General features: G+C 40.8%; 1 protein-coding gene across 3 annotated transcripts in view; it reads right to left on the bottom strand.

Annotated features, from left to right (window-relative positions):
* PTPRN2 (protein tyrosine phosphatase receptor type N2) overlaps positions 1 to 27,885 on the bottom strand; it is a 651,730-nt gene that overhangs the window by 94,739 nt on the left and 529,106 nt on the right. For 2 of the 3 annotated variants that reach the window (XR_016281968.1, XM_089533553.1), the window contains exon 13: positions 18,451 to 18,666. The exons of the other annotated variant lie outside the window; for it this stretch is intronic. Coding sequence is in view for 1 of the 2 variants with exons in the window: in XM_089533553.1 (XP_089389679.1) it covers positions 18,451 to 18,666 (216 nt within the window). In the remaining variant the exon portion in view is untranslated. The remainder of the gene's footprint in view (positions 1 to 18,450; positions 18,667 to 27,885) is intronic. 3 annotated transcript variants of the gene reach the window in all.

Genomic DNA, 27,885 nt, shown 5'->3' with positions numbered 1-27,885 from the left:
ATGTCAGTGCAAAGAAAGGGTGCAAAACCACCTCTGAGAATTCCTCATCTAAGAAAACCATATGAAATTTATGAGGTCATTGTTACATTGGCAGGTGACTTGAAGGTACACAACACCATGAAATTCACTAATTAATTTTCTAGAAGTGTCTGATCATAGTAAAAATAACAATAACAATAACAACAATAACATCTATCTCTTATCCACTTCTCCCCATGGATCAAGACAGGGAACAACAACAAACAATAACACAATATCAATTAAAACACAATAGTTTAAAAAGACAAATAAGATATACACATTTAAAAAAAGCCACATTTAAAATTCCTTTATAATTCATAATTTAAAAATCATCTGGATAAGCCTGCCAGAAGTAGAACCCAAATAGCAAGCAGTGGATGTTGCAAGCATTCTCTTATTACTCCTTTGCTCTTGAATTTATCCTACTCCAATCACTAGTTCCTCACAATGATACTTAATTTGACTGAGGCAGAGCCACATATATTCTTATGTTTACTTAACATTCATATGTACCTCCAAATCATAGAGGTGTTCTCCACATAAGGTGTTTTGCCCTTTGTGAAGGTCTGAATCTTCCATAAAAACCATAGTATTTTCCTAGAATGATCCCAAAGAAGTACCCTAAATACATCTCCTGACTCTCTCCTACAGAGAACGTTAAGAGCAATCTTTTATTAACGAAACACAGATAGACATATTTCTATCCTACCCTTCTATTGCCTATTACCCAGGACTGTTTACAGCCTTTTATAACCCCAATGTCATAATACAAAATGAAAATAAAAGGCTGAATCCACAGATGAAACATAACCTTTACATAAAATGTCAGAGAAAAGCTTACTGGAATGGGGAGGGGGGAGTGTTTATCAGTCAGCGAAAGATAGCCAGAATAGGTGACCATTTCATAGGCAATGCTCCTGAGATGGATCTCTCTCTTGTTGCCAACAACTTGTCTCCAACCCAGATGGGATTCCAAGCAGGGCCACTCCTGCTGCTCTTTTGAAGTGAGAAGAATGTTAAGGGAGGAGGTCTTCCCTCAAGTATAACTAGTAAATCGGAATTATATTGCTTTAACTCATGATATTGTGTTGTGCCATTTTTCACGTGGGTTATTCTACATGAAAATCTCATCACATTGAAAAACTAATTGTGAAAATATGACTTCTGCTGATGATGGCTCACTGAATCAATGGTAATTACGTAAGTACTGACTTACCATTCAATAGTTCATTCAATGAATCGACTTTAGCTGAGATTACCAACAGGTTTCAGGACTAACTTGCCACATAAGGATTCCATTGTAATATGAAAGAAACTGAACCACTTTGGCCATAGACTGAAAGCTTATCTTTACAAACTTTCTAAGTGGTCAACTTCTAAAATAAAGGGTTTTCCCTCTCTCTTGAAAAAACTCCCAACTTTTCTATGTAAGACTTATCAATGACAAGTACAGTGGACCCTTGTTATATGCTGGGGTTTGGTTCCAAGATCCCCCATGGATAACAAAATCCGTGGATGCTCAAGTCCCATTAAATATAATGGCATAGCAAAATGGTGTCCCTTATCAAAATTGGAAAATTAAGGTTTGATATTTGAAATTTATACTTTTTTTAAACATTTTCCAACCATGGATGCTTGAATCCATGTATAAAAAATCTATGCATAAGAAAGGCCAACTATACTCAGTTATGAATAATTTCCAAGGATGAATCCTTGTACTGGGAAAAAAAGTTCCAAGAGCTAACTGCTGAACAGGCTTGATTCAAATTGTCCTTCCGATTTTTACAAAGGCCAATTATCACAATCTCTTTGAGATACTTATTCCTATTCTTCTGGCTTTCCAACTCCCTCCTCCCCTCCGTGGAAACTAGATAGAACAAAACAGTTGCATGGATCAAGAGATGCCACTGAGATTTGCCAAGTATTCCTGGTCACAAACCCTGGAAAGCAAATGTGGTTACAACAGCAATATTTCTATCTTAATATAGCCAAGTATAAAGAAAGTTGAGAGATCTGGGTATTTGTGATTTCCAGCCCAGGAAGAGGGGTTCCTGGGGAACTGCTTACAAATACTAGCAGAGCTACAATATCATCGTGGCCTTTTGATTTACAGCAACCTTCTTGAAGAGAATTCCCTACATTGACTCAATCCAGTTCTCACCTTTCTTTTCACTTTACTAAAGTGTGTATGTACAGACAGCGAAGGTCCTTTGACTTTCTTATTTCTACATGTATTTCACTGTGTTTGTTATAATAATATTTGAGTTATTTCAAATAGATCTTTCTTGAGTTTGGGTAACTCAATCTGTAGAGCCATCGAACACATAAGGAGAAGAAGAATTCAAAACAAAAAGCCAAGAGTGATGTTAAGAAGACTGGACTATAAACTCAGAATGCCTAGCCTTCTAATGAAGAAATCTGCTGTTAAGTCCAAGCTTTCCTCATTGCTGTTGCACACAATGTGAACCATGCAAAAATAACAGAAGTTGGGGAGGGGGTTGAGGAGAAATAAAAGAAACCTCCCAGGTTGTAATTGATGTTCCCAAGCATTCTCTAATTCAACAGCGCTCTGTGCAATTAGGAACACAAGAAATTGCTTCAAAGAACCATGAGATGACCTTGTACTCAAAGGTGTCAGTCAAGCTCAAAAAACAGCCTGCATTACGCCCCCACTGTGTTTTGTTTTGCTTTTCATTTTGTTTCATGTTCAAGACACTTTGCATGAAGGAGTCTAAAATGTTACTCCCTTTCAAAGTATGAATCTCAAGTGAGATTTTGGATTCTGTTCCTCAAAGGATCTATAAGCTTGAAGGTGAACAAAAGCCAAAATCTTCCACAAAACAACACTTCAAACAATACTGTGACCACATCTCAACCAAATACTTTACCCATCATTCATTAGTATACGGCATCACTAGGATTGTTGTCACCCAGTAGCTCCCCATTGACCTCCTCCCATACCACACTACAAAGAAACCTTAGTAATGTATTTTGTACTAATGTTACTCATAAATCCTAATTCCCATATATCACTGAATGTCATGGCAATAGCTGTGACATAAACAACTAGCAAAATTAAAATTATCCCTTTAAATTACAATATCATACACGCAGCCTAAATGTGCATTGTTTCATTGTGGTTAAAGTGAAAATTGGTAATATATTCTGAAAAGAATATTGTTTAAAAATATATATTTAAAATTAACAAAATTTTAAAAACCTGAAGCCCCTCCTTTCTTCTCCTACTGAGCCTCACCACACTCACACCATCTCTAGCATTTTAAAGTTGAACACCACAACTGGTTTCTGCTCAAAGGCAGATGTCTGTGGAACAGTGGTGTCACCCCCTTGGGGTGTCATCTGGCGTGATTCATACTCCCTGCACCCCACTTGTGACATCCCTGTTCCATACCAGGGGCTCCTATCCCTTTACAGTCACTTATGGTCTCATCCTTAATTTTAAAACAGGTCTCTTTGAAGCATGAAAGTGACTTCTGCAAATTCCATGTTCAAATGGCCCTCCATTCTCGCGGGGGATCCATTCCGCCCCCCCCCCCATGGAGGCTCACACTTATTCAAGCCCCATTGCAATTAGTGGAGTTCGCCCCTCCACACATATTCAAGAACACGTATCTTAGAACCGTGCATTAGGAGGGGTGACTGTACTGTGTTTAGGTCTATGTGGAATGTAATGTCGGCTAGCTGGATTTATAATAACCTGTAAATATTAAACACAGAGTGAGAAAAAAACAGAACAACTACAGAGATTGTTGAGAGTAAAGTGGTGGGTGAGGAGATAAGTTAGCTAGAAGACCTAGGAAAACAATTGCTGCCAGACAGAATCTTCTAGTTAACCTCTCTGCGCCACCACTACCACTTTCCTCTATATCTGTTCTGTTTCTCTCTGTGTTTAATATTAACAGGTGATTATAGAGCCATTCTATAAGACACTCACATTCTGAATAGGCCTAAACATAGTATCTGGAATTTACAGAAGTCACTTCCATGTTTCACACAGACCTGTTTTAAAATTAAGATAGGACCATGCAAACTCTGACAAGAACATGTGTAAACGAATGCAGTGAGAAAGACAGAGAGAGGGCACCTGCATTCAGAGAGAGTGTTCTAGCAAAAACAAGCAAACAGAACTATTGCCAGGTAAATACTGTTAGGAATTGTTCTGCCATGTCTTAGGAGGACAAGGACAGTCCTGCCAGTAACTTGTAAATCTGTGTGAAATACCAGTTTGAATACAGTTTCAGAAAGCCATTCAGTGTGGACTTTGCACTTAAGAGATGATGAACAATGAACACCAGAAGTTTTATGGTGATTTTTGCACTTACTCACATGAGTGAAGGTTCCTGAGACTTGACAGCTGCAACCTTCTTTGTCAAGCTGGACAGACATGCTCAGGTTCAAAAAGCTGAGACATAATGGAAGCCAAAGTAGATGGGAACCATCAAACTATTATGAATTCCCAAGGCACCACTGTACGCAGGTAGATAAGCAAGTCCTGCCTTTCTCAGTTTCAACAGCCATGTCAGCCATGTATGATACAGATTCAAAAAGAGAAAGAAATCAGATCCTGAACAGGATGCCAAAGCAGATCCAGTTAGAAGTGACAACAGGAGTGTCCTTGAAAAAGAGATCTAGTTTAGAAAATTCAGACTGAAAGTGTTTTCACAGAACAATTACAAAATTAAATTAAATTAAATTGTGTGTGTGTGTGTGTGTGTGTGTGTGTGTGTGTGTGGTCCATAATCTGAACTTCATAAACTGTGAAAGAGGTAGCATATATATTTTACCTGATTAATTACCCAGCTTGATGGTGTAATTTAAAGTAAAATAAAATTCCTTCCACTTAAAAAAGGGTCTTTTCTTTTCTTTTTAAAAGAAAATACACGAGTCTAAAAATGTTTTCCCTTGGTTGCAGTTCCTGTTGTACCATCTTGGTGAAGCCATTGTACTTGCATCTAAATAATGACAGCTGAAAAGCAGCAACATTCAGCTACTGAATACAAAATACAAAAGTTAAGGCTTTTTGGCCACTGGAGACCATATTACATTAGAATATGCCTAGGAAGTTTTACCAAAACACCTATTCAAAATGTAAAATAAAACATGCAGTTTGCAGGTTGTACATTTTTTAAAACGAGGATTCACATTATTGTATTTGCTTTTTATTCCAAAGAACCACAGAATATCTAAAACCGAGTGTCCTCTTTCCATGATTTTCTGAACAGTGGCACAATAGAGAGCTTATTCATCTACATAATAGTTTCATCATAAATTCATGATCAACCCTGTTCATCTATCCAAGCATCTTCTCTGAAGTGGCCATCCGTATGCTTCTGAGAGGTTTATAAGCCGGCATGGTGGAAACATGCCACTCTTCATTGTCTGTCTTGGCCTTCTGGCATTATAAAGTACATCAGAGTAGGGAGGCCCCCATGATTTGTTTATCATTTACATCCAGACTCTGTCTTTCCATCCAGTTTTATAGGTGGCTTGCAATGAAATTTTGATAGAATACATAATAGCAACAAATGAATAAAACCAGGTAAAAATCACACATGAACTAGAATAACAAACATGTAAAAGTTTGGAGAGACAAAAAGTACTTTGCCAGATGCCAGAGAGACCAAGTTGGAACTAGGCAAGGTTTTTGGGGAAAATATTCTGAAACTAGGGTACTCCTAAACTGTCGTGCTGGAAAGGTCCTTTCTCCCCAGCAACTACTCTTAGGTGGCAAGGGAATTCTAGAAGAGCTATTAATGATAATCTCTGAAGTATAGAAGTAGTTTGAGTGTTGGATTATGACTTTGGAGACCAGGGTTCAATTCCCTGCTTAGCCATGAAACCCATTGGGTAACCTTGGGCAAGTCACAAGCTCTTAGCCTCTGGGAAAGGCAATTGCAAACCTCCTCTGAACAAATCTTGCCAAGAAAACCCCATGATAGGTTGACTTTAGGATTGCCATAAATTGGAAATAACCTGAAGGCACACAACAAGAACAACAACGAATAAAAGGCAGGTGGTATTGTCTCCACTTGTGCTCTGGCCTATGGGTCTTCTTTACTAAACCACAACGAACTTTAAAGGTCATGAAAGAAACCAGCATTTTGAACTGGGTCCGGAACTAGTGTAGTTGGCAGTGCATGAACATATTATGATTTAATTTCCAGTGCCAGTTAGTTTAGTGGATGAGTTTAGACTAACCATAATTTCTGAGAAGTTTTCAGAGGCAGGCCCATGTATAATGTATTACCATGGTCCCATTGTGGATAAAAAAGTTGACAATAAACCTCTCATCCTAGAAGTAGTCTGATCCTTTTAGAAACAACCCGTAGGCTTGTGGGCATTACTATTTCTTGAGGCAGTGAATTCTATAAGTGAATTATTCACTCTGTGTGAATTCACTCTCCAGAATCACTACCAATCAATTTCATGCGATGAAATTTCTAGCATCTGAAGAATATGAAAAATGCCTATCCACTCACATGAAGAATGTCAGGAAAATGGTACAGAAATCTGCTTCACTCTGCAGATCCCCCCAGTCTTACAATAATTTCTAGTCTAGAAAGGGTGATCCATGTGCAGGTTTCTATAAAATTACCTACATAAGAAACATTTGTTTAGGGAAGAGGAAGAGAAATTGCTTCTGCATCTAGTTTTCAGCCTAATCCAAAAATCCACTTTCACAGAACTGCTATTGCTTTCTTTCAACTCAACAGATGGAGGGGAAAGCCCAAGTGCTCACTTCTTCACTTCAACCTATCATCCAGTAGAGATATGAAAAGTGATTTTGGAACTAGCAATGTCAATGTATTTGTATATTTCAATTTTAGTGTCAACATCTGTAGTGGGCCAAAGAGGGCATTATACTAAAACATAAACCAGTTAGTAATTGTCCACAAATGAACCAGAAAAATAATAGATACTTTCAGACAGTGATTGCAGAATTTGTAATGTCTTTCCTACATCTCCAAATGTTTGTTCATTCACTTTAACCTAAGCTCTGTTTTTTTCCTCTTACTGTATCCCATTAATAGTCAAAAGTAGCTAAAATCCAATTTTGGAGCCTAATCATTACATACTGGAAACAATGCTTTACTGAAGCTGGAAGTAGCTCCTCTTTCTTAAAGGAAAACAGATATTTTTCAAAGTAGAAATACTGATGCTGAAGCAAGGAGAGGTTTCATATTCAGTCAAGTGTCTTAGGACACAAGAATCAGAACCTACTGGTGACTATCCTCTCTTTGTCTTTAAACATTCCTTAGACAAGTAATCAGAATATCAGGATCTGACATTTTCTTTGCCTGCCTGTCTACGCTTTCACAATCAGACAATGCTTAGGTGGCTTTCTAACTTTTTTGAATGTATTTACAAAATATTATCAAGTCTACTCCCACTTTTTAATCAATTTTAACCCCCCCCCACAAACTATGCCATGCATGTACATGTGTCTGTGCGTGTGCATACACACACACTACTAATAACAATATCACTTACATCATCTTAAGTTTAATTTGCACTGCAGAAATAAAGTAGTTTGACATGGCTTTCATGGCTATGGCTCAATGCTATGGAATTCTACAATTTGTAATTTGTTGTGGCAATAGAGCTCTCTGACAGAGAAGGTTAAATATCTCATTAAACTACAAATCCCAGAATTCCATAGCATTGAGCCAAGGCAGTTAAAGCAGTGTCAAACTGCCTTATTTCTGCAGTGAAGATTAGACCTTAGAGAACTTCAGCCGCATATACTGAAGAAACCACAATCAACTCCTAGGTACTGCCTGGTTTAAGTATACTATCAGGGACGTAGCCAGGATTTTGGGAAGGGGGGCAGACTAAGTGTCACCATTATAATGGGGCTTGGGTGTGGCGGCGCAGCAGCACACACCATTCATTTTATCTAACGGAAGGGGGGGTACGGACCCCAAGAACCCCCCCCTTGGCTACGTCCCTGATACTATCTATGAATCTAGCCAGAACTGGAGCAGTGCTGAAGCTAGAAATCTTCTTTTGCTAAAGATGTACCACAGCCTGATTCTATATGTCTTCTAGAAACATCACTGTATGTTTTTTTTTAATTATTCCTAATGGCTTTACTGGGGATGGGGCAGAATAATTAACATAGGTCCAAAACACACTGCAGAAATAATCCAGTTTGAGATGGTTTTAACTGCCCTGAATCAATGCTAGGGAATTCTGGAAACCGTAGTTTTGTGAGATATTTAGCCTTCTCTGCTAGAGCTCTGGTGTCACAATAAACTACAATTCTCAGGATTCCCTAGCACTGAGTCAGGGCAGGCAGGGGCTGTTCAGACCGGCCATTTGGGCTGGTTTGGGGGTGGAGCCGGGGCCTAGTGTATCCATAACACACGCCCCAGCTCTGCCCCAGGGTGGTGTGACGCTGCATTGCACAGCACATGGCATCATGGCACTCCTTTGGCGCTGCATGTAGATGATGCAGTGCCGAAGGAGCACCACCAAGCCACAGTAACACGGGTATTGTGCCCTTTGAAGGGCACAAAAAGGAGCTGCTTTTTGTGGCTCCTTTTTGCACCCTGCAAAGGCCAGATTGGGGCTGTGGCATCCGATCTGGCTGAAACAGGGGGAGCTGATACCACCCCTCTGGAGCTGTCTGTACAGCCCTTCAGAGCGGTCTCAAACTGGATTATTTCTGCTGTGTGTTTTGGACCCTAGTTACCTGCCCTAAAGCATAGAAATGAGATTAATTTTTTAAAAATGGAGAAGCTTGAGCTAGTTGCTTTGGGCAAATGGCAAGACTCTGCTACCTGTCTCTGATCTATGTACATACTCTCTTCTTCTTAAAGAAATTCCTACTACACTTTAGTCTGGAGCATCTAATTGACTTTTCCTTCGATTATAAGAATATCTAAAGGGACTGTCTCCCTACAAAGTTTTTTTTAATGAATGTCACATCTAGTTCTATAAAAAGGCTTTAAAGGTAATTTATACAGCCAAGTAAAATATCATTGCTACATAGACCATCTTTTAGTTTTACTGGTAGAAGAGATGACAACTCTTACATCATCTGTCCTTCATTCTCCCCAGAAAGATGCTATAGCAGCACTCTGTGCTTATTTCAACTGCACTATTCTTCACTGCAAACAATGCAAGCATATATACTGTATATGTTTTTAAGGATTTTCATATTATGCAGTAAAGAGTTTGCTGAGATGAGTGGGTAGCCAATAGAGGCAAGTGATGAGGAAAGCAGTGTGGACAAAAAAAGGAAGGAGGACTATTTATCACTGACAATATAGAGCAACACCATATGAAGCATCTGTCAAAGGACTATGCAATTTGAAATTGCAGAAGACTGATCCAAAGTTTGAGTTTTTCAGCCATAAATAAGGTTAATTGCACATATAAAACTAGTTAGGTTCTAGCCCAAGGGGAGACTCTACATTTGGTTCTCAACCTCTAGTCCTCCAGATGTTTTTGACTTCATCTCATCACTGGCCTTGCTGGCAAGGCTTCTGGGTGCTGAAGTCCAAAACAGCAGGAGGATCAAAGGTTGAGAACCTCTGCAACATATAGGAGGTCATGCAAAGGAGATAATCAAAGAAGTGCAAGAAAACTGTTATTCAGTGTCATCTAAAAACAACAAACAAAAATGATTGTGCTAGAGAGGTAAACTCAATTGTATGACATACTATTTCAGTTACTCCCTTCTGCCTCCCTTGTCCTAGCATTGTTATCTGTTCTCATCCATATAATCTACGACATTTATATGTTACAAATGACTCTTCTCCATTTATAGATATATATATATAGGCCTTAATTGTTGTACTCACAGCAAACCCTTCGCTGTACTGTTCATTAACACACAGCTCCTGAAACAGTCACATAGATAGATAGGCAATTAGCCGTTTGTGTCAGAGAGACACAGGTTAGGGGCCTCCAGAAAGCGTTGGTGCAATGAGAGAGAGCAGAGATCTGTCATCTAAGTAGCAGCCATCACATCAAGCATTGAAATCAAACTAACAGCTATTGCAGAATAAATCCCAGTGGTTTCTGGCAAAAAGATTTAGAGCCAGAACTGCATGTTGGCTACTCTGACTTGCCTGGAGGAGAGAACAAAGAAGAGTGCCAACATGTCTAGTACCAGCTGCTTTCCCCTCCTGTCACACAGCATAGGCCAAATTCAGAAACACAATCTCTCAATAAGAGAAGTTTCTTTCACAAGCAGAAATCTTCTACGACTGACAAAGCAACAAGCTTCCTATGCCAAACTGAGAAGCCAGCCAGGGAAATCTTTGATATAAGATAGTGGGCCGTGTTTTGGAATCCTGAAATAGTACTATACTTCAAATTAAGCGACTTTCTTCAATTCAGTTTCTAATCCCTTTTGTTTTCCTTACAAGACTAGAATTTCCTTGCAACAAATAGTTAGTTACACTGTAAAACATCCAATAGGCATTATTCAGGAAAAGATAAGTTGTTTTTGAAAAATTCCAAGAAATCAATATTAGAAAAGTTAGACTTTGAATTTATTTTACTATAAAGTGCAAATGAAAGATGTGCCAGCCATAGTTGTACTGGTTTGAAAGTTGGACTACAACTCTGGAGACCAGGGTTTGATTCCCAGCTTGGCCATGGAAAAGCGCTGGGTGACCCTGGCCAAGTCACATGCTCCCAGCCTCAGGGGAAGGCAATAGCAAACCTCTGAACAAATCTTGCCAAGAAAATCACATGATAGGTTGGCCTCTGGGTCGCCATAAGTTAGAAATGACTTAAAGGCACAACAACAGGCTTAGAACAGGCAGCAGTTGAGTGTTTGCTTAACTTTATATCAGGATAGCCACCTTCTGTCAGCTGATCTCAGAGATGTGGTGGCATCAGCTGACAGAAGAAGGGATGCAAAAGGGGAAGAGCAAAGGAAGAGCAGAATTATGCCAGATGCAAACCTCCTGCAGCTCAGGGATACAATCACTTCATGGGTACAATGTTAGGCCAGGATGAGGGTGGTATCAAGTCATTTTTACTCTGTCCAGGCTGGGAGAAGTTTGGATTCAGTACAACTTAGCTGGCCTACTGTTGGTTAGCCCTTAGTTAGGATTGCACTTATGATCTCCCTAAAATTATACTCAACCCACTGTGTCATTTTTTTCTTGGTTTGAAAAATATTAAGAGATGTATATATATTTATCATTGCCTTGGAAATTTTTCATTCTTGGGATTTCCTTTGGTAACAACTCTCCTATTCTGAATGTAGAAAACACCAGAGAAAACAGGATGACTATAGGATATGACTCTCATTAAGAGTGGAAATTTTGTCTGTATGTCAGTAGTACTTTAGTGCTGGTTGCTAATACCTGACATTATGAGTAATGACACACAGACATTTAAACAGGTTTCTGAACCCAGGCAAATAACAAAATTCTTGGGCAAATGAGCACTCAGCTAATGAAAGGTTTTATAATAATTATGAAAGACCCGAAGAGCTCAGCCTAAACAAATATGCAGGAACTTTTTGGTATTCATCAAAATGTCCCTAAATGCTTTATGTGATAGTAATGCTGGGCTTTAGCTATACAATAGTGTCTTACACTTTAGAATTAAATGTTAAATTCTTCAATGCAAATATCTGGGATAGGCTGAACTATTTCACAACAATCCACAGAAACATAAATTGGCAGAGTGTTGTTCTTGGTGGGGGGGATATTTATCTCCACTGTAATATGGATAGAGAAAATATAAAATCCACACTGCTACATTCATATTAGTACATGTCATCCACTTTGGTTTGATTAACTTCACCTATTACCACCAGTATATTTAAATCAACATCAGCCGTGGGCACATGCTGTTAAACTGAGTTTGAAAAAATATTTATGTTCAGATTATTTTCAGTATTTTTTTTTCTGTTTCAAGCAATCATTCCTAATTTTAACCAGGTAAATCTGGGCAGCTAAAAATTAACCATTCACACATATAGCTGTATAACATGATATATTCCTCATAAACTGTAATGGAATAAGTATGTATACTTGTATAACATCAGTTTATAAATCCATGTTCTGGCTATTTTGCACTTGAGAAGAATGCTTCTAAGCAACTGAGTGTTTAAAATAAGTCTAACTGATATTAATTCACTTGATGAGCTGCTGCAACATATTCTGTCATTTTTGTACTAGTGCAAGACACATTTCCATTTTGAAGGGTAAAAGACAAATCAAGACACGGGACAAAATACTATAATGATACAAAATTCCTAGTGCCAAGCCTCTATTCCACCTCACCTTGCCTTAATTCTCAAACTTCACCATCATATATACATCCCTGTAATGTTTTCCACACACATGCAATTGCTTCAGTGCCATTCATAATACTCAGTGTTACATGGGTCTTCCAAGATGTAGCAATGCTCTGTGTTATATGTTACACCTTTAGGTGTTTTGAATATGCCCGCTTGTCAGATGTCATTAATCTCTCCTAGTGATAATATCTGAACTTGTCTGGTGATTTGATACAATTGCAATATGATCCTATTTTCTTCTTAGCTTACACAGTTTATTAAATTCCACAGCTTTACAAAGTTGTTTCTGGTTTATTTTAGAATAGGATGGTGTTGGCTATAAACGAAAAGATGTATAAATTTGCTCTGCTCTTACAATTTTGTTTAGTTATATGTAGAAATAGGATGTTATCTAACATAACAAGTACTACAAGCATAGAAGCATATTTGATAATACAACTGGAAAGACATTTAAACACAGAAGGGTAAACACTATTACTGGATGAATAATTTCAAGCATGATTTGTCAAAATTATCTTTAAAATGACAACTTAGAGCCTCAACAGATCAGCATCAAAGGCTGGCATCGAGGTGGAGTTGGGGTGTGGTGTCCGCATGATGCATGCCCCAACTCCACCTCCACACTGCCGTGACGCTGCACACCCCACCACGTTGCCATCAGCATCACAGCGCTCCTTTGATGCTGTGTCCAGACGACGCAGAATCAAAGGAGCACTGAAAAGTCATGGTGCTGGCAGCTGTGGCGCCCTTTTTGCATGACCGGGACAGCGACATGTAGTTTCCATGGCCCCAATCTGGCACTGAAAAGGGCAGCTGCAGGTTGCCCCTTGGGGGCAGTCTGATCAACCCATTAGAATAAAATTTTGAAGTCAGAGCAAACTATTAAAACTGACAAAACTTTGCTTTGATTTTAACTTAAGACAACTCCCAGTATTTAATAGTAGGTTATTTTGAGTCAGAAATGGACTTATGTTTCTCTGACACTGATAAAACCAGCCCCTTGACCAAATGGTTTTAATGCATGAACCTAACAACACTCCATTCAAAAGCAAAATCCCTATTGCTATTAATGGAAAGTTGTTGATTCCAGCCTTCATTTCTTATGGTCCTAACAGAAGTGAGAATCGTGAACAGAGATCTCCAAAGTACAGAGAGGTATATCAGGTTTAATATGACACTTGAGGAGATTTCACAGGTTTAATTCACTTCCATGGTCTTCCCCCTGCCCCCATGAATAAATATATTACTCCTTACTAAAGTGCACTGTATACAAATCATAACAGAACTGTATCAGCATAAAGATAAAGAGCGGGAAACTTAGTGAGTTCAGTTTCATTCTATTTTAAAATGAAGACTAATTCTATCACCTTTTTAAGGAATAATCACTAGAGGCCTAAGAAATTATGTTCTAATTCAAAAACATAATGGAAGCAAGGTGACTTGGCTTCATATTGCCTAGCACAACAATCTGCCATGTAGAGGTCAAAAAACAGAGTATGGTGAGAATTACAAAAAACACTTCTTGGAACACAACCAGCAGAGCGTCCCTAAAGAGCAGCAATCATCAATGCACACTGCCATTAATAAACTGCTCGCTGATGGCACCAGTGACAATGAAAATATGCACTTACTGGACATGTTTACACACTGTCCCCCTTGCACCCCATGCTTCAATGCTCCCCTTTCCTTTGGGTCATGTACTGGAAACTTCAAAGCAAGTGATAAGTAAACCCTGCTCAACATGGTAAAGCATGTACTAAGGCTTCTTTTCCCCTCTATTTTTGTGACCAAAAATAGCTCTAACTAAATTAGCCAATGCATGAAAAAAACCCAATAATAACCAAAACCTACTGTTTTATTTTGATTTCATGAAGGATGTGTGTTTGCAATGGAGGAAAAAAGAATCTCTTTTAATGTCCTGGGCTTTGACACTGATTTAAATCAATTGTTACATGTGTAATTAAGCCAGGATGTGAAAGTATTAGAATGGCCACAAAAATAGATGGTGTGTGTCCATGCATGTACTATATGAAATGCACATGTGGTAATTCACATGCTATTGTATTTCACATGGACTGTAGAAAGAACTACTTGTCAAATTAAGCTACATCATTTCTCTTCTCCCAAAAGAACAAACATACATCTATCATGGGCATTCTTTTCCCGAAATCAAAACAGGCAAGACAAAATAAAACTCATGAACCAACTACACCCACCCTCAGTTCTCCCATTCCATAAATACAATTCCAAGTGTTCAAAGTGTTATGTAACTCTGCCATTTTATATTGCAAGGGGCGACAACTTGAAAGGTTCTTTGATGGTTGACAGATTTGGTTTGTTTAATTTATTATTAATGAAGTCTTAAATGCTTTGCACCCTATTTGCCAAAAGGAACTGGATCAAGCACACCATACGTGTATGAAATATTTCTGCTGGGGGAAGAAAAAGAGAGAACAGCTACCGATTGGTGCACAGTAGATTTATGTTTCATAACATTCATTATGCCTCAACAACTATGGGCTACGTGCACAGCATGGTTATTACAAAACCTCTTGATGAGATCATGCATGCACTGAACTCTGTTGTAGCTTTACCACTGACTTCAACAGGATAGAGGTTTCACTCTAAAATAAAATCTTGAAGGAGTAGAAGAGCAAGCGTCTGCTCACTAACAATACAATTTGTCATTTTTTACATTGTTACAGTACAGCAATTAGAGTTAAAACCTCAAACTGCTGCAAGAGCGATTCTGTGTTCCAGATAAATAAACATTTTGACAAAAGTCCTACAAGTGGATTAGGAGGACACCTGGATAGTGTCAGAAAATGTAGGACAGGTATATACAACTTGCATAACATTTTGAAAGATGTCTGACTGACAACCGTTAGCACTATTTTTTCCAATTAAATTCACATACTTGATTTTCTATCTTATTCATTCCCTATGAGAATATATGGATTATACATATCAGCAGAAATGTGCAGAGGCTGTCTTAGCAGGCGAATCTGAATACAAACAAATATATATTTCCCAATTTCAGATGTACATTATATGCAGTGTAATCTTCAGCATGTTTATTCTGAAGTCTTTCTAAATTAAATAAGACTAATTATTTCATAAGTTTAAGACAGCATCTGAAGACTAGTAAAATTAAGGGTTGATTTTTACATTTCTAGGTGCAGTCTGGTTTTAGGATTGTTTCCACAGCATACACACACACACACACACACACACACACACACACACACATATTTGGCTGTACCTGGGTTGACATGGCAATAACTCCAGGCAAAATCGGAAAACAGTTACCCATATGACAGAAACACCACTATGCAAACTCCATCTTTCCCATATTCCATGTCCTGTAAGTCACTCACATAACCCCAGATCAGTAAAGCAACACTAAACAGCTGATCCATTAATCCGGACTTCCAATTATGAAAACATTTTGAATGATCTCCCCAAGGCTATTTGGAGACATAAATTTATTCTGTACTTGTTTGTTGAAGTGAAGGGGAAATCGTCTCTGTTCAGTTAAGATCTTCAAGACTGTTTTTAAAATGAACCAAAAACAAAAAACAAAAAAACCTACCACAAAACCACCCTCATATTAGTTACTTTATATGAATACATTTCTTTTCACCAGAGTCTTACAATATAATAATGCTACCAATTTTAAATGGGAGCTGAACAAGGCTGAGCATGTTATTAAACTACCACCTGGCGAAATTAGAACAAGCTGATTTGGTTTTGCTAAAACCTTGTATTGGGCTGAATAAAGACAGATACTATTGACTTCAAGATCAAGCCTTCCATCAAAACCCGCATTCAAGTTCAAACCATCCAGAATTCATTCTTACTACAGCCATCCTAACATGTGACTATTTGAAAGGGGGAAATCTGGACAATAATCCAAAAATTGATTAGATATAGACTTCAATTCTATGCTTTCTTACCAGGGAGTAAAACTGTATTTAACTCAGTGAGACTTTGTTTTCTATAACATATATGTTGAATTCTATTTCTCTGTTTAAAATTCTAAAACATAGCAGTTTACTAAACAACAATAGGTATTAAATGCAAATCTTTTATGATCTGGATTCACTACAATCTTGAACTGTGATTTGGATTCAAGTTAAGAAAGGCAGGTGTATATTGATTTCACGAACACAAGGCTCAAGTCCTCTATTCAAGTCTATATTCTCATTCAACCCATCCAAATTTTACCACAGCTGTCCTAACAAGCACTAGGAGGACTATTTGGGTAAGGAAGGAAAACTTTGAACAATAGTCCTAAATTAATATGATCTAGGCTACAATTCTTTGCCTGGAAGAAAAGCTCAATTAATTCAGTGGTACTTGCTTTATAGTAGGCATATATAGGATTACAGTGTTACATTTTTAAAAAAAAGTTAATTGTATACTATCAATTTTTAGATCTTATGTTAGCAATTTCAAAGAAAAGATCATATATAGAAATGGAAGAATGGAAGCTTAGGTTTCATTTAGTATCTGGATTACAGATCTGTACTAAACAAACCAAAGCTCATTATAAAATCAATATCAACTTAACCAGTGTGCCCCAGGAGAAATGACAAAAAGGTGATTCCCAGAAATTCAAACAATTTTGCTGCTGGAAGAGTGTGATTTTAATTACAGATAATATTAATTAGAACTGTCATAGGATATTCCGTCCTCACACTTACCACAACTAAGCATGATTTCTCTTAGATTATTAAATTTATACGCACTAAAAGAAGGGGGAAAGATAAGTTATTTCTTACAATGTAATATTTTACATTAAAAAAAATACTAGATAAAGTTTAGCCACAGATACAAAGCTAGTTGAAACAGTTCATTATCTACATACGTATTACTTTGGTTTCTGGAAATATGCTTTCATTTCACTGAAAAGTCTCCTTTCCCCCACCTTCTTCCTTTCTGCATTGGTTCTTTACTTGGAAAGGTTTTCTCTGCTTAGAACTAAAGTTGAAAGCTCTTCCCCTGACATGCTAATAACTTGGCACATCCACCAGTATTGCTGAAAATTTCATGGGGTACGCTGCTTCCCTCCCCACAAGGAAGAAAGTACAAAGATGAGTTGAAAGACAGAGAGAGTGTGTGTGTAAGAGAGCAGGGAATAAATTAAACAGGGGCGAGGAAAAGACATGTCTTTGAGGTTTTTAAAGCTTCCGCATACCACCAGAATACGGATGCAAGTGCACTTCAGATAACACAGTAGTAAAAATAACAAAATTAAAGTCTAACTCAAAAGGTGTTCCAAATATTTCATATCTGAATGCATAGTATCTATATTCATATACAGCTCTGAATAATTTTATAGGAATCGTGAAGATACTAGCCATGCAACAATAGGATTTGTTCAGTTAGATTATCATTTCATATAGTAACTGTACAAATTTCCATGCAGGCAACAAAAGACATTGACTGCCCCTGAGAAATAAAGCCGTTAGTCCTTCAGAGATGTTTTTGGAAGAGCACACTTTTAACTCTACTTTGCTTATAACATGTTGCAAAAGATTACATACTATGTTGCTTGGCACTTATCTGCTGCCATTGGTCTCAAGAATAAAATAGGTCTGCATTTAACATCTCTAGATCCTACAAATTTACCTGCATTATATTTCAATCCATCTGAATAATGGGAAAATCTGTCAATGATACAGGTCAAAGGTTCTTTTCATATCAGACCTCCAAAAGGCCAGTGATTCAAACAGAGGGACATTTTTAGATAAGCGCATGATCCACGCCTCATAAATAGTGACAATTGTTTTTAATATCTACGGAGCAGTGACAGATTCTAGATACGGGTGTTATTTTTTGTTCCGAGGTGCTGCGTTGGCAACTGCCTCTTTCAGCGTTTCTAATTAGAGGCACGTTTACAGCAAACTACAAGAATAGCCAAGATTAATAACTAGCAATAAAAAGCTGTTACAGTCTATCGGGGGAATATTAATGGAGGGACTCCAAGTAAGGCGTTGTTTAAAGGGGAGAAAACCCTACCTCAGCTATAAATAAAAGCAGCGTTCCCTTGCGTGGGGGAATAATAAATAACTGTTTAAGTATCTGAGGGGAAATAATGAACTGGTGGGGTGGTCAAGCCAGTCTCTTACCTGATAAGCAGCGGTGGCATCAGAACTGGTGTCCGAACCCAGGCTAGTTAACTTCTCCTTTAGTCTGTGGTGAGAACCGTGGCGGAGGCAGTAGATGACCCCAGAGGCCACAAGGACCCCAAAAATGCAGGCGATGGAGAGGAGTGTTAATATGATGAACTTGGTGGTGTCTTCCTCTTCCTGGGCACGATGGGGCAAAAGCTGGAGCTTCTTTTTCTATTTCCAAAAAACACAGAGAGGGAGGCAAGGGTTTAGATCTCTTTTACAATTATTTGCACTTCTTAACCTAAAGAGCAGCAGAAACTTAAACACCACCACTTGGGTTTTTCTCCTCCCCGGCAATACTAGGAGGAAACACAACCACACCACAGTATTTAAAACTAGCTTCCCACATAAACTGTGGGTGTAGCACACTTGCTAAACATCCTAAAGGCACCAGACCCAGCCACAGATGCTGGCGAAATGTCAGGAATCAATTCTTCCAGTACACAGCCACGTGGCCCCAAAAACCCACAAAAAAACCCTATGGATGCCGGCCATGAAAGCCTTTGACTTTGCACCAGATCTTCTGATGTTGGGAGCTAAGCAGGGTCAGTGCTGGTTAGTACCCGGTTGGGAGACTGCCAATGAATAGCAGGGAGGTGGGAGGCTATTTTTCAGAGGAAAGAACTGGCAAAGCTACCAGAAGTATTCTTTATCTAAGGAAAGCCCTATGAAATCCATTGGGTCACCTTTAGTTGACAAGTGACTTAAAGGCACACATACTGAAATAACCCATGCTTTGAATGCACCGTGTTTTACTTTTGGGGAGACATGTATAGGATTCTGTCTGTTGGTGCTATTTAATCCGTCTCATAAAGAGATTCTTTGGGGTGCGCCGTGATAGGATTTCAACACAGAACCCGTTCTCAAAGAAGTTTCCTGCGAAACATCCCCTGCTTGTTTCAAGGGCCTTCCCTTTCTACTTAATGCAGATCGGATTTCATAGGCAACTCAGTCTTATACATGTTAACTCAGAAATAGTTACCACGGAGTTAAGGTGACAGGTCTCTGAAATCCTATAGAAAGGGCAGTAACTTTGTAACAAACTGAAGCAAGCAACAGGCACACACTCCAGGGACAAAAGGAAGGCCAGAGATTTCACACATTACCCATTTTAGATTTGTTAAATAACCAAATCCTTAGAAACACATACTTTGGTTTATTCTTTGCCAAAATTTTAACCATTTTTAAAAAAAGGAGATTTCGCCCGCTACCCATTTTAAAGTTGTTTTTTTAAGGAACCCAAATCCTTAGAAACACATACCTGGCCTCATTGTTCGCCAAGGAGCTATTTACACCTGTTGACATTATTGTGGCAATATATATCTATATCTATATATATTCCAATAATAATAAGCATCCTAATCACATTCCTGATGCCGCCTTGCAGCTGGTTTTCCTTGTGGCATCTTCTCCTGGATAAACCACCCAGAGAGGCTCGTTTTTATCCCGAGGAGGCTCCTTCTCCCTTTGGCTTTCCCTTTGGCTTGACTTCTGGGGGCTGCAGCCAGGAGGCCCCCGTCCCTCTCTCTGCCTCGGCTTCGCTGCAATCCCGGCTTCCAGCCTTCTTCTCTCTTCTTTTGTCAAAGGGAGGTGCTTTGGAAAAGGCTGGGGCCAGAAACAAAAGCCATCCTCCTCCTTGGCTTCGCCTCCATGCGCCGCAGAGCTGTCCAATGATTCCCCCTCATTAGCTTCATTATGAGCCACATTAGCAACAATTAACACCGCAACGTGGCTGCTGCAAAGGCAAAGGCAAAGCCCGAGAAGGGAGGCTGCTGCTGCCTCGGGGCCTTCCCCAGCCATCGGGGGCCGGGGATCGAGGAAGGGCGAAGCAGCAGCAGCAGCAGCAGCCCCTGGCCCTTTCTCCCTCCGACGCCTCTCTTCCTTCCTCCAAAGCCACGCCGCACCTCGCCTTCTTCCTCTCGGGGCATCTTCTTCTGCTCCGTCTTCAGCTGGAAGAGGCTCTCCTTCCTCCCAAAACGCCTCTTGCTTCGCTTCTGCGCCCTCTTTTTTCATTCCTTCCTTCTTCCTTCCTTCTTTCAATCTTTCCTTCTTTCATTCCTTCCTTCATTCCTTCTTTCTTTCTTTCCGTCATTCCTTCCTTCTTTTCTCTTTCTTTCTTTCTTTCCTTCCTTCCTTCCTTCCTTCCTTCCTTCCTTCCTCTCTCTCTCTCTCTTTTCTCCCTCTCTCTTCCAGATCACAATAAACCCAAACTAACCCTCAGCCCCGGAGAGAGAGAGAGAGAGAGAGAGAGAGAGGCCCCGAAGCCAACTTCCCCGGGAGAAAGAAAGGAAGGAAGAAGTCAAGCGCTTTGCCTTCCTCTTCCTCCTCTTCTTCCTCGGAGGCGCTTCGGGGCAGAAGGCGCGGGGCTGCCTTTGCTCTCTGCCTGGAGGACAGAGCCGACTGAAGAAGGCGAGGCTGGGGAAGAGAAGGGCCAGCCAGACCCCCTCCCTCCTCCAGGAGGGGCTCTCCCTGCCTCCCACTTCCACTTCCACCGAGGCTCTTGCTCCTCTCCTCTCCTCTCCTCCTTCCAAGGGGCATCCTCCTCCTCCTGCTGGCCGAGAGGCAGAGCGGGGCTTTGGGGGCGATGCCTCCCTTCTTGGCAGGGAAGGCGCTCCGCCTCCCCCGCGGGACTCCGCTCCAGATTCCCACGAAGAAGGGAGGAGGGCCCCGAAGGCAAAGGAAGGGCGCCTGGCTCCAGACTGGACGAGGCTGCATCCACACTGGGGCAATAACCCGCTTTGGCCCCGCTTTGACTCTTTGTCTGGCTCTTTGCTATGGAATTCTGGGAGTTGGAGTTTGTTGTGGGCCCAGAGCGGAGCGGACAAGGGGGCTAGGAAATAGAAAGAGAGGAAGACCACTCTACTTTGGTGTTTGGGACTCCAACTCCCAGAACCCTCCCCCTTCAGCTTGGCCAACAGTCAGGAATTGTGGGAACTGAAGTCCAGACAGTCGAAAAGAGCAGAGTTTGGGGACCACTGGGATGGATGGACTCCAAAAAGGAAGACCGTGGAGCTGAGCAGAGAAGTAGAGGATGGGCCTCTTGGAGAAGATGGTGATGGTGATGATAAGAGAGTCCACCTCAACATTAGGAGGCCCTTCTGGACAGTGAGAGCTGTTCAAGAGTGGAACAAAATCCCTCAGAAGGTGATGGAGACTCCTTCTTTAGAGGACTTTAAGCAGAGGCTGGAATGTTTGGAGTTCCTGCATGGCAGTGGTCTGCGATGGATGGCCCTTGGGGTCTCTTCAAACTCTAGGGCTCTATGATTCTTTATGTTTCACTCACAGGGTTGCCAGGAGTTGAGGTCCAACTCCAAGGCGGCTAACAACACGCCTTGTAAACCACTTGGAGACTGCTTAGTCCAGTATAGAAATGCCATTGCTATTGCTCACAACAAGCTATGTGGAAACAGTGCTTTGTGCACAAAAAGATGTTTTTGTGCAAATGACCCATTTTGAGAGTTCTTGCAGAAAAACAATATATGGCATTTTTTGCACAAGAAACCCTGTGTATTTCAACACAAAATAATTTCCCAGAACGCTATCTCATTATTTTAAAATTACAAGACAATCTGGTTCAGCAGGTAAAACATTGAGGCCTAAGTCCAATTGCTAATATTGACTAGAGTAGGCATCTTGAACCAGTGGAATTTACGTAAAGTGTTGACTTATGTCCAGCAATTGACTGACACTTGGCTCTCACATTCAAAAGCCGTTTTATTCCCCATCGCCATGTATTGATGTGAGACAGTTAAGAAAGAGTATAAAAAGAAAATTAATTCATTTGAAGTGTGGTGCTGGAGAAGAGTGCTGAGGATACCATAGATGGCCAAGAAGACTGAAGACAGGGGTCCTAAATCAGATCAAGCCTGAAATCTCCCTGGAAGCCAAGATGACTGAACTGAAGCTGTCCTACTTTGGCCTCATCTTGAAAAGGCACAACTCATTGGAAAAAACAATAATGCTAGGAGAGGTAGAGAGAAGCAGAAAGAGAGGAAGACTGAAGCTAAATGGATGGAATCTATTGGAGGTCAGGGGTGTGGATTTGTAGGACCTGAGCAGAGCAGTGAAGGACAGGGGGTCTTGGAGATCTCTCATCCACAGGGTCACCATGGGTTGAGATCGACTGGATGGCAGTTAACAACCACAACTGTGGGATCCTATCCATAATGACTCCATATATGACCAAAGGTCCTCCCAAGTGCTTGGGTAACAGCAGGGCAGATTAAGGATGCTTAGTCAAGAAGATGATCCCATTGAGGCTGTCCTGCTTTGGCCTCATTGTAAGAAGGGAGGCCTCCTTGGAAGAGACAATGGTGATGCTTTGAAAGATGGAGGGCAGTAGAAAGAGACGAAGACTGAAAGCTAAATGGATGGAGTCTATTAAGGAGGCCAGGGGCATGTATTTGCAGGACCTAAGCAGAGCAGTAAAGGGAGGGGGGGCTTGGAGATGTCTCATCCATGGGGTCCACTCGAGGGCAGCTAACAACAACTAGGTTGGAGAGGCTCCAGGGCCGGGCCTCTTTCCTTTTGGGGGGCACCCTATTTACCCCCAAGTTCCCCCTTAAGACGCACATGTTTGGATGTTACCCTGCAATCCCAGTATTCTCCAGCTGGACCCTTTCCCATTCCCTTCTAAAGCCCAGGTGCAGAGTTATTTTAAAAGGAAGCAGGTGAATAGGGTTATAAAGGGTTTCCAGTCCACGTAAACTGGATTTGGACCACATTATAACATGAGGGAGCATCCTGATAAAGCAATAGCAATTCCTCTTGGACAGAAGATGGAAACACAGGTCCTTCTTAGTCCTGCTCAACATGGAGGACCTTTTGGAATTCCCCCTGGAGTGGAGAAGGTTGAAATGTAGGACATGTCCTGGAAAAGGAGGACGTCTGGTCACCCTGGATAAATATATAGTCATGCTTCTTAGTCCTGCTCAAAATGGAAAGCATTTTGGAATTCCTCCTGTACAGAAGGTGGAAGTGTAGGGCATGTCCTGGAAAAGGAGGACGACTGGCCACCTTGCCCCCTGCCAAAAAAAATCTCTCCCAGCCCCCTGTCTTTAAAAGCCACCCCCCTCCTGCTGCCTCTGCTTTCCCTTTTCTTAAGAGATCCCGAGATCTCCAGCTTCTCAAGCCGTTTGAAGCCTCCCTTTCCCTGGAAAGGGCCTTCTGGCGCCCCCCTTCCCTCTGGGGAGGCATGAAGTGGGGCAGGGGATGGGGAGGGGTTTGACCCCTAAGCCTCTCTGCTCTGCCAGGGCAAGGGCAGACCCTCCCAGGCCTGTCTTTGGGCCTTCAAGGCCTAGCCTTGGCTTCCAGATTAGCATTTCCCTGAAAGGCCCCCTGCCAGGGGAGAGGTTTCCATCTGCATCTCAATAGGGGCACTTGAAAAATGGGGCCTCAGACCCCTCTAGCTTCCCTCCAAATTGGGGCCCTAGCAAAAGACCTTTCCTTCCAAACTGGGGGTCTAGCAAAAGACCCTCCGGCTGGCTTTCCGAAGGGACCAGCTGCTTCAAAAGCCCCTTTCTTAAGGCAGCTGCTCTCCCAGGGTGACCACATGTCCTCCTTTCCCAGAACATGCCCTACATTTCCACCTTCTGCCCAGGAGGAACTCCAGAAAGGCCCTCCATTTTCAGCATGATTAAGAAGCATGCATTGATAATTTATACAGGGTGAACAGAAGTTAAAACAGGGGTCAACCCCGGAGTGCATCCCAAAAGGTTCCCAAACTTTGGTCCTTCAGATGTTTTGGATTTCAGCTCCCAGAAGTCTTGATTGTTAGTCCAGCTAACTGCTCAAAATGGGAGGACATTGTCCTGCTCAGACTGCTCAAAATGGAAGACATTGTTGAAATCCCTCCTGGTCCTGGAAGAGGAAAGGTGAAAATGTAGGACATGTCCTGGAAAAGACCTTGTAAAAGGGTAAATCCCAGAATGTAGGTACAGCACTTAGGGGTTAAACTGCATTATTTCTATCAGTGATTCTGAAACTTTGGGCCTCCAGATGTTTGGGACTTCAGTTCCCAGAAGTCTTGACTGTTAGCCAAGCTGACTGGGGCTTCTGGGAGCTGAAGTCTCAAACATCTGGAGGACCAAAATTTGACAGAAATAATGCAGTTTGACCCCACTTTAAGTGCTGTAGCTCCATCCAAAGGAATCCTGGGATTTGTCTTTTTACAAGGTCTTTTTCAAGATATGCCCTACATTTCCACCTTCTCTCTTCCAGGAGGAATTTCAACAATGTCCTCCCTTTTGAGCATGACTAAGAAGCATGCATTGATATTTATACAGTATGACCAGACACCCTCCTTTTCCAGGACACGTCCTACACTTTCACCTTCACTCTCCAGGAGGAATTTCAACAATGTCTTCCATTTAGAGCATGACTAAGAAGCATGAATTTATATTTATCCAGGGCGACCAGACACCCTCTTTCCCCAGGACATGTCCTATGTTTCAACCTTCTTCTCTCCAGAAAGAATTCAAAAGGTCCTCTGTGTTGAGCAGGACTAAGAAGCTTGAATTTACATTTATACAGGGTGACATGACATCTTCCTTTTCCAGGACATTGTCTTAGATTTCAGCCTTCCTCTCTCCAGGAGGAATTCCAAGAGGTCCTCAGTTCTGGGCATGACTAAGAAGCATGCATTTGTATTTATCCAGGGTGACCAGTCATCCTCCTTTTCCAGAATATTGTCCTATATTTCAACTTTTTTCTCTCCGGGAAGAATTCCAAAATGTCCTCCATTTTGAGCATGACTAAGAAGCATGCATTGACCAGAGGTGTGCCTTCAAGTAATTTCTGACTTATGGTGGCCCTCAGGCAAATCTATCATGAGGTTATCTTGGCAAGTTCCTTCAGAGGGTGTTTGCCATTGCCATCCTCTGAGGCTGAGAGAGTGTCACTCAGTGGGTTTGCATGCTTGAGCAGGGATTTGAACCCTGGTCTCCAATGCAGCGCTCAAACCATTACACTATGCTGGCTCCTTCATATAAGGTTTACTGGGATATAAACCCCTGGATGTAAACCAGGATGGTATAATGATTTGAGCATTGGATTACAACTCTGGAGTTCAACCATTCAAACCCACTGGGTGAGTCACACCCTCTCAGCCCCAGAAAACCCTGTGATAAGCCCTCTTTAGGATCCCCATAAGAGGGAAACAATTTGAATACACACCACAACAAAAAGAGTCTTCTCTAGGCCTACATTAAAGGCACCAGATCTCCTCTTGGAAGCTAAGCAGGCACAGTCCTGGTTAGTACTTCGATGGGAAGACTGCCAAGGAACACCGGGTGCTGTATGTTACATTTCACTCAGCCTTGGAAACACAAGGGTGACCTTGGGCAAGTCACACTCTCTCATCCTCAGGGGAAGGGAAAGGCAAGCCCCCTCTGAAGAAACTTGCCAAGAAAACCATATGTTAGGGTTTATGATCACACAATCATCACCTTCCTAATGTATTTATTTATCTAAGCCATGAATGTTAACACTAAAGGCTACAATCCTATATCAATTTCCTTGGGAGTATCCTAATACCCAAAAGGCACCAGATCCCATCTGATCATGGAAGTTAAACAGGTTCAGGCCTGGAGTGCATCTACACTATAGAAATAATTCTGTTTGACACCACTTTAAGGACAGTAGCTCCAATGGATCTTGGGATTTGTCCTTTTATGAAGTCTTTAGGGCAGGGGACATTGTAGGCTGCTCTGATAGCCTTGGCTGAAGAGTGGGGTATAAATAAATAAAACAATAAGTAATAATAATAATAATAATAATTGTTTCTACAGTGTAGATGCACCCCTGGTTAGTACTTGGATGGGAGACCGGTAACAAATACAGTACTGGCAAAACCACCTCTGAGTATTCCTTGCTTAAGAAAACCCAGTGGAAAATTCATGGAGTCATCATGGATTGGGTCCAAAACACAGTGCAGAAATAATCCAGTTTGAGATGGCTTTAACTGTCCTGGCTCAATGCTAAGGAATTCTGGGAACTGTAGTTTTGTGAGACATTTAGCCTTCTCTGTCAGAGACCTCTGGTGCCACAATAAACTACAGTTCCCAAGATTCCTTAGCAATGAGCCAGGGCAGTTAAAGTGGCCTCAAACTGGATTATATTTCTGCACTGTGTTTTGGACCTTGAAGGCACAAACACACCCTTCCCATTGTAACCCATTGTATTTTCTCTCCTCCTATATGATTTTTAACACTTTTGCCTGAGGAAGAAGCCAGTGAAGCTTGGAAAGCTTGCATCAATGTATTTTGCTCATTTGTGGAATTTGGATGTTATTGTAGTTTGCTATATGGCCAACACAGCTATTCCTGAATATCTGTTCAACAGAGTAACATATAAATGTGATTGACTTTTATGTTTTTAAGCTGTATTCTATTTTAAGCAAACGATCTATTTTAATATTGCAATAATTTAATTCCATTCTAATTGTCACTTTTGTCAGTTTTTAACTGCATTGTGTTTTTAGACAGGTCCCAATTCTGGGGAAAAAGTGGGATACAAATTTAATAACAACAACAACAACAACAACAACAACAACAACAACAATCAAGTTGTCATCCTTGCATACCCCTATTCTGCCTAGCATAAACAATCCTTAAACCAGCCTGCAACTAAAAATTCAGTGTAAATAGTTAAGGCAATGAATTTCTAGAGGTCTTCAGAGGTAAACCAGGTTAAATAAACCCAGGCTATGATATTATATGAAAAGCAGGCTTTTGGTCACAGAAGAAGGAGGAGTGAAAATAGATGGAATATCAACAAGTTGGTTCCCAAACTTTGGTCCTCCAGATGTTTTGGACTTCAGCTCTCAGATTTTTTTACTGTTGGCCAAGATGCCTGGGGCTTCTGGAAACTGAAGTTCAATGCATCTGTAGGACCAAAGTTTGAGAACCACTTTTCTAAGGTATGTAGATGACACCATACTACTGGCAGAAAACATCACAGACCTAGAGCAACTGCTGAAGGAGATTAAAGAAGAAAGTGCAAAGGCACTTTATGTTGAACATAAAGAAAACAAAAATAATGACCCGGGAGAAACACAAATTCAACCTGGACAATGAGGAGATAGAAATCATAAAAGAGTTCTCATACCTGGGATCAAATATTGATCAAAATGGGAACTGCAGTCAAGAAGACTAAAAGAATGGGAGGGCCGCTAGGAAAGAACTAGAAAAGATCCTAAAATGCAAAGTTATGCAACTGAGTGTGAATGTTAGAACCATACAAACCATTGTATTCCCTATTACTATGTATGGATGGGAGAGCTGGATAGTTAAGGAAGAGGATGAAAAGGAAAATTAAGGTGTGGTGCTGGAGAAGAGTGCTGAGGATACCATGGCTGTTCAAGAAGACTAAAGAAATGGGTCCTAAAACAGA

This window comes from Sceloporus occidentalis, unplaced genomic scaffold (assembly GCF_023333645.1).
Source record: "Sceloporus occidentalis isolate IW3139 unplaced genomic scaffold, rSceOcc1.0.p SCAF_7, whole genome shotgun sequence".
In the NCBI taxonomy this organism is placed as follows: Eukaryota; Metazoa; Chordata; class Lepidosauria; order Squamata; family Phrynosomatidae; genus Sceloporus; species Sceloporus occidentalis.
This window is presented reverse-complemented; position numbering and strand designations above follow the sequence as displayed.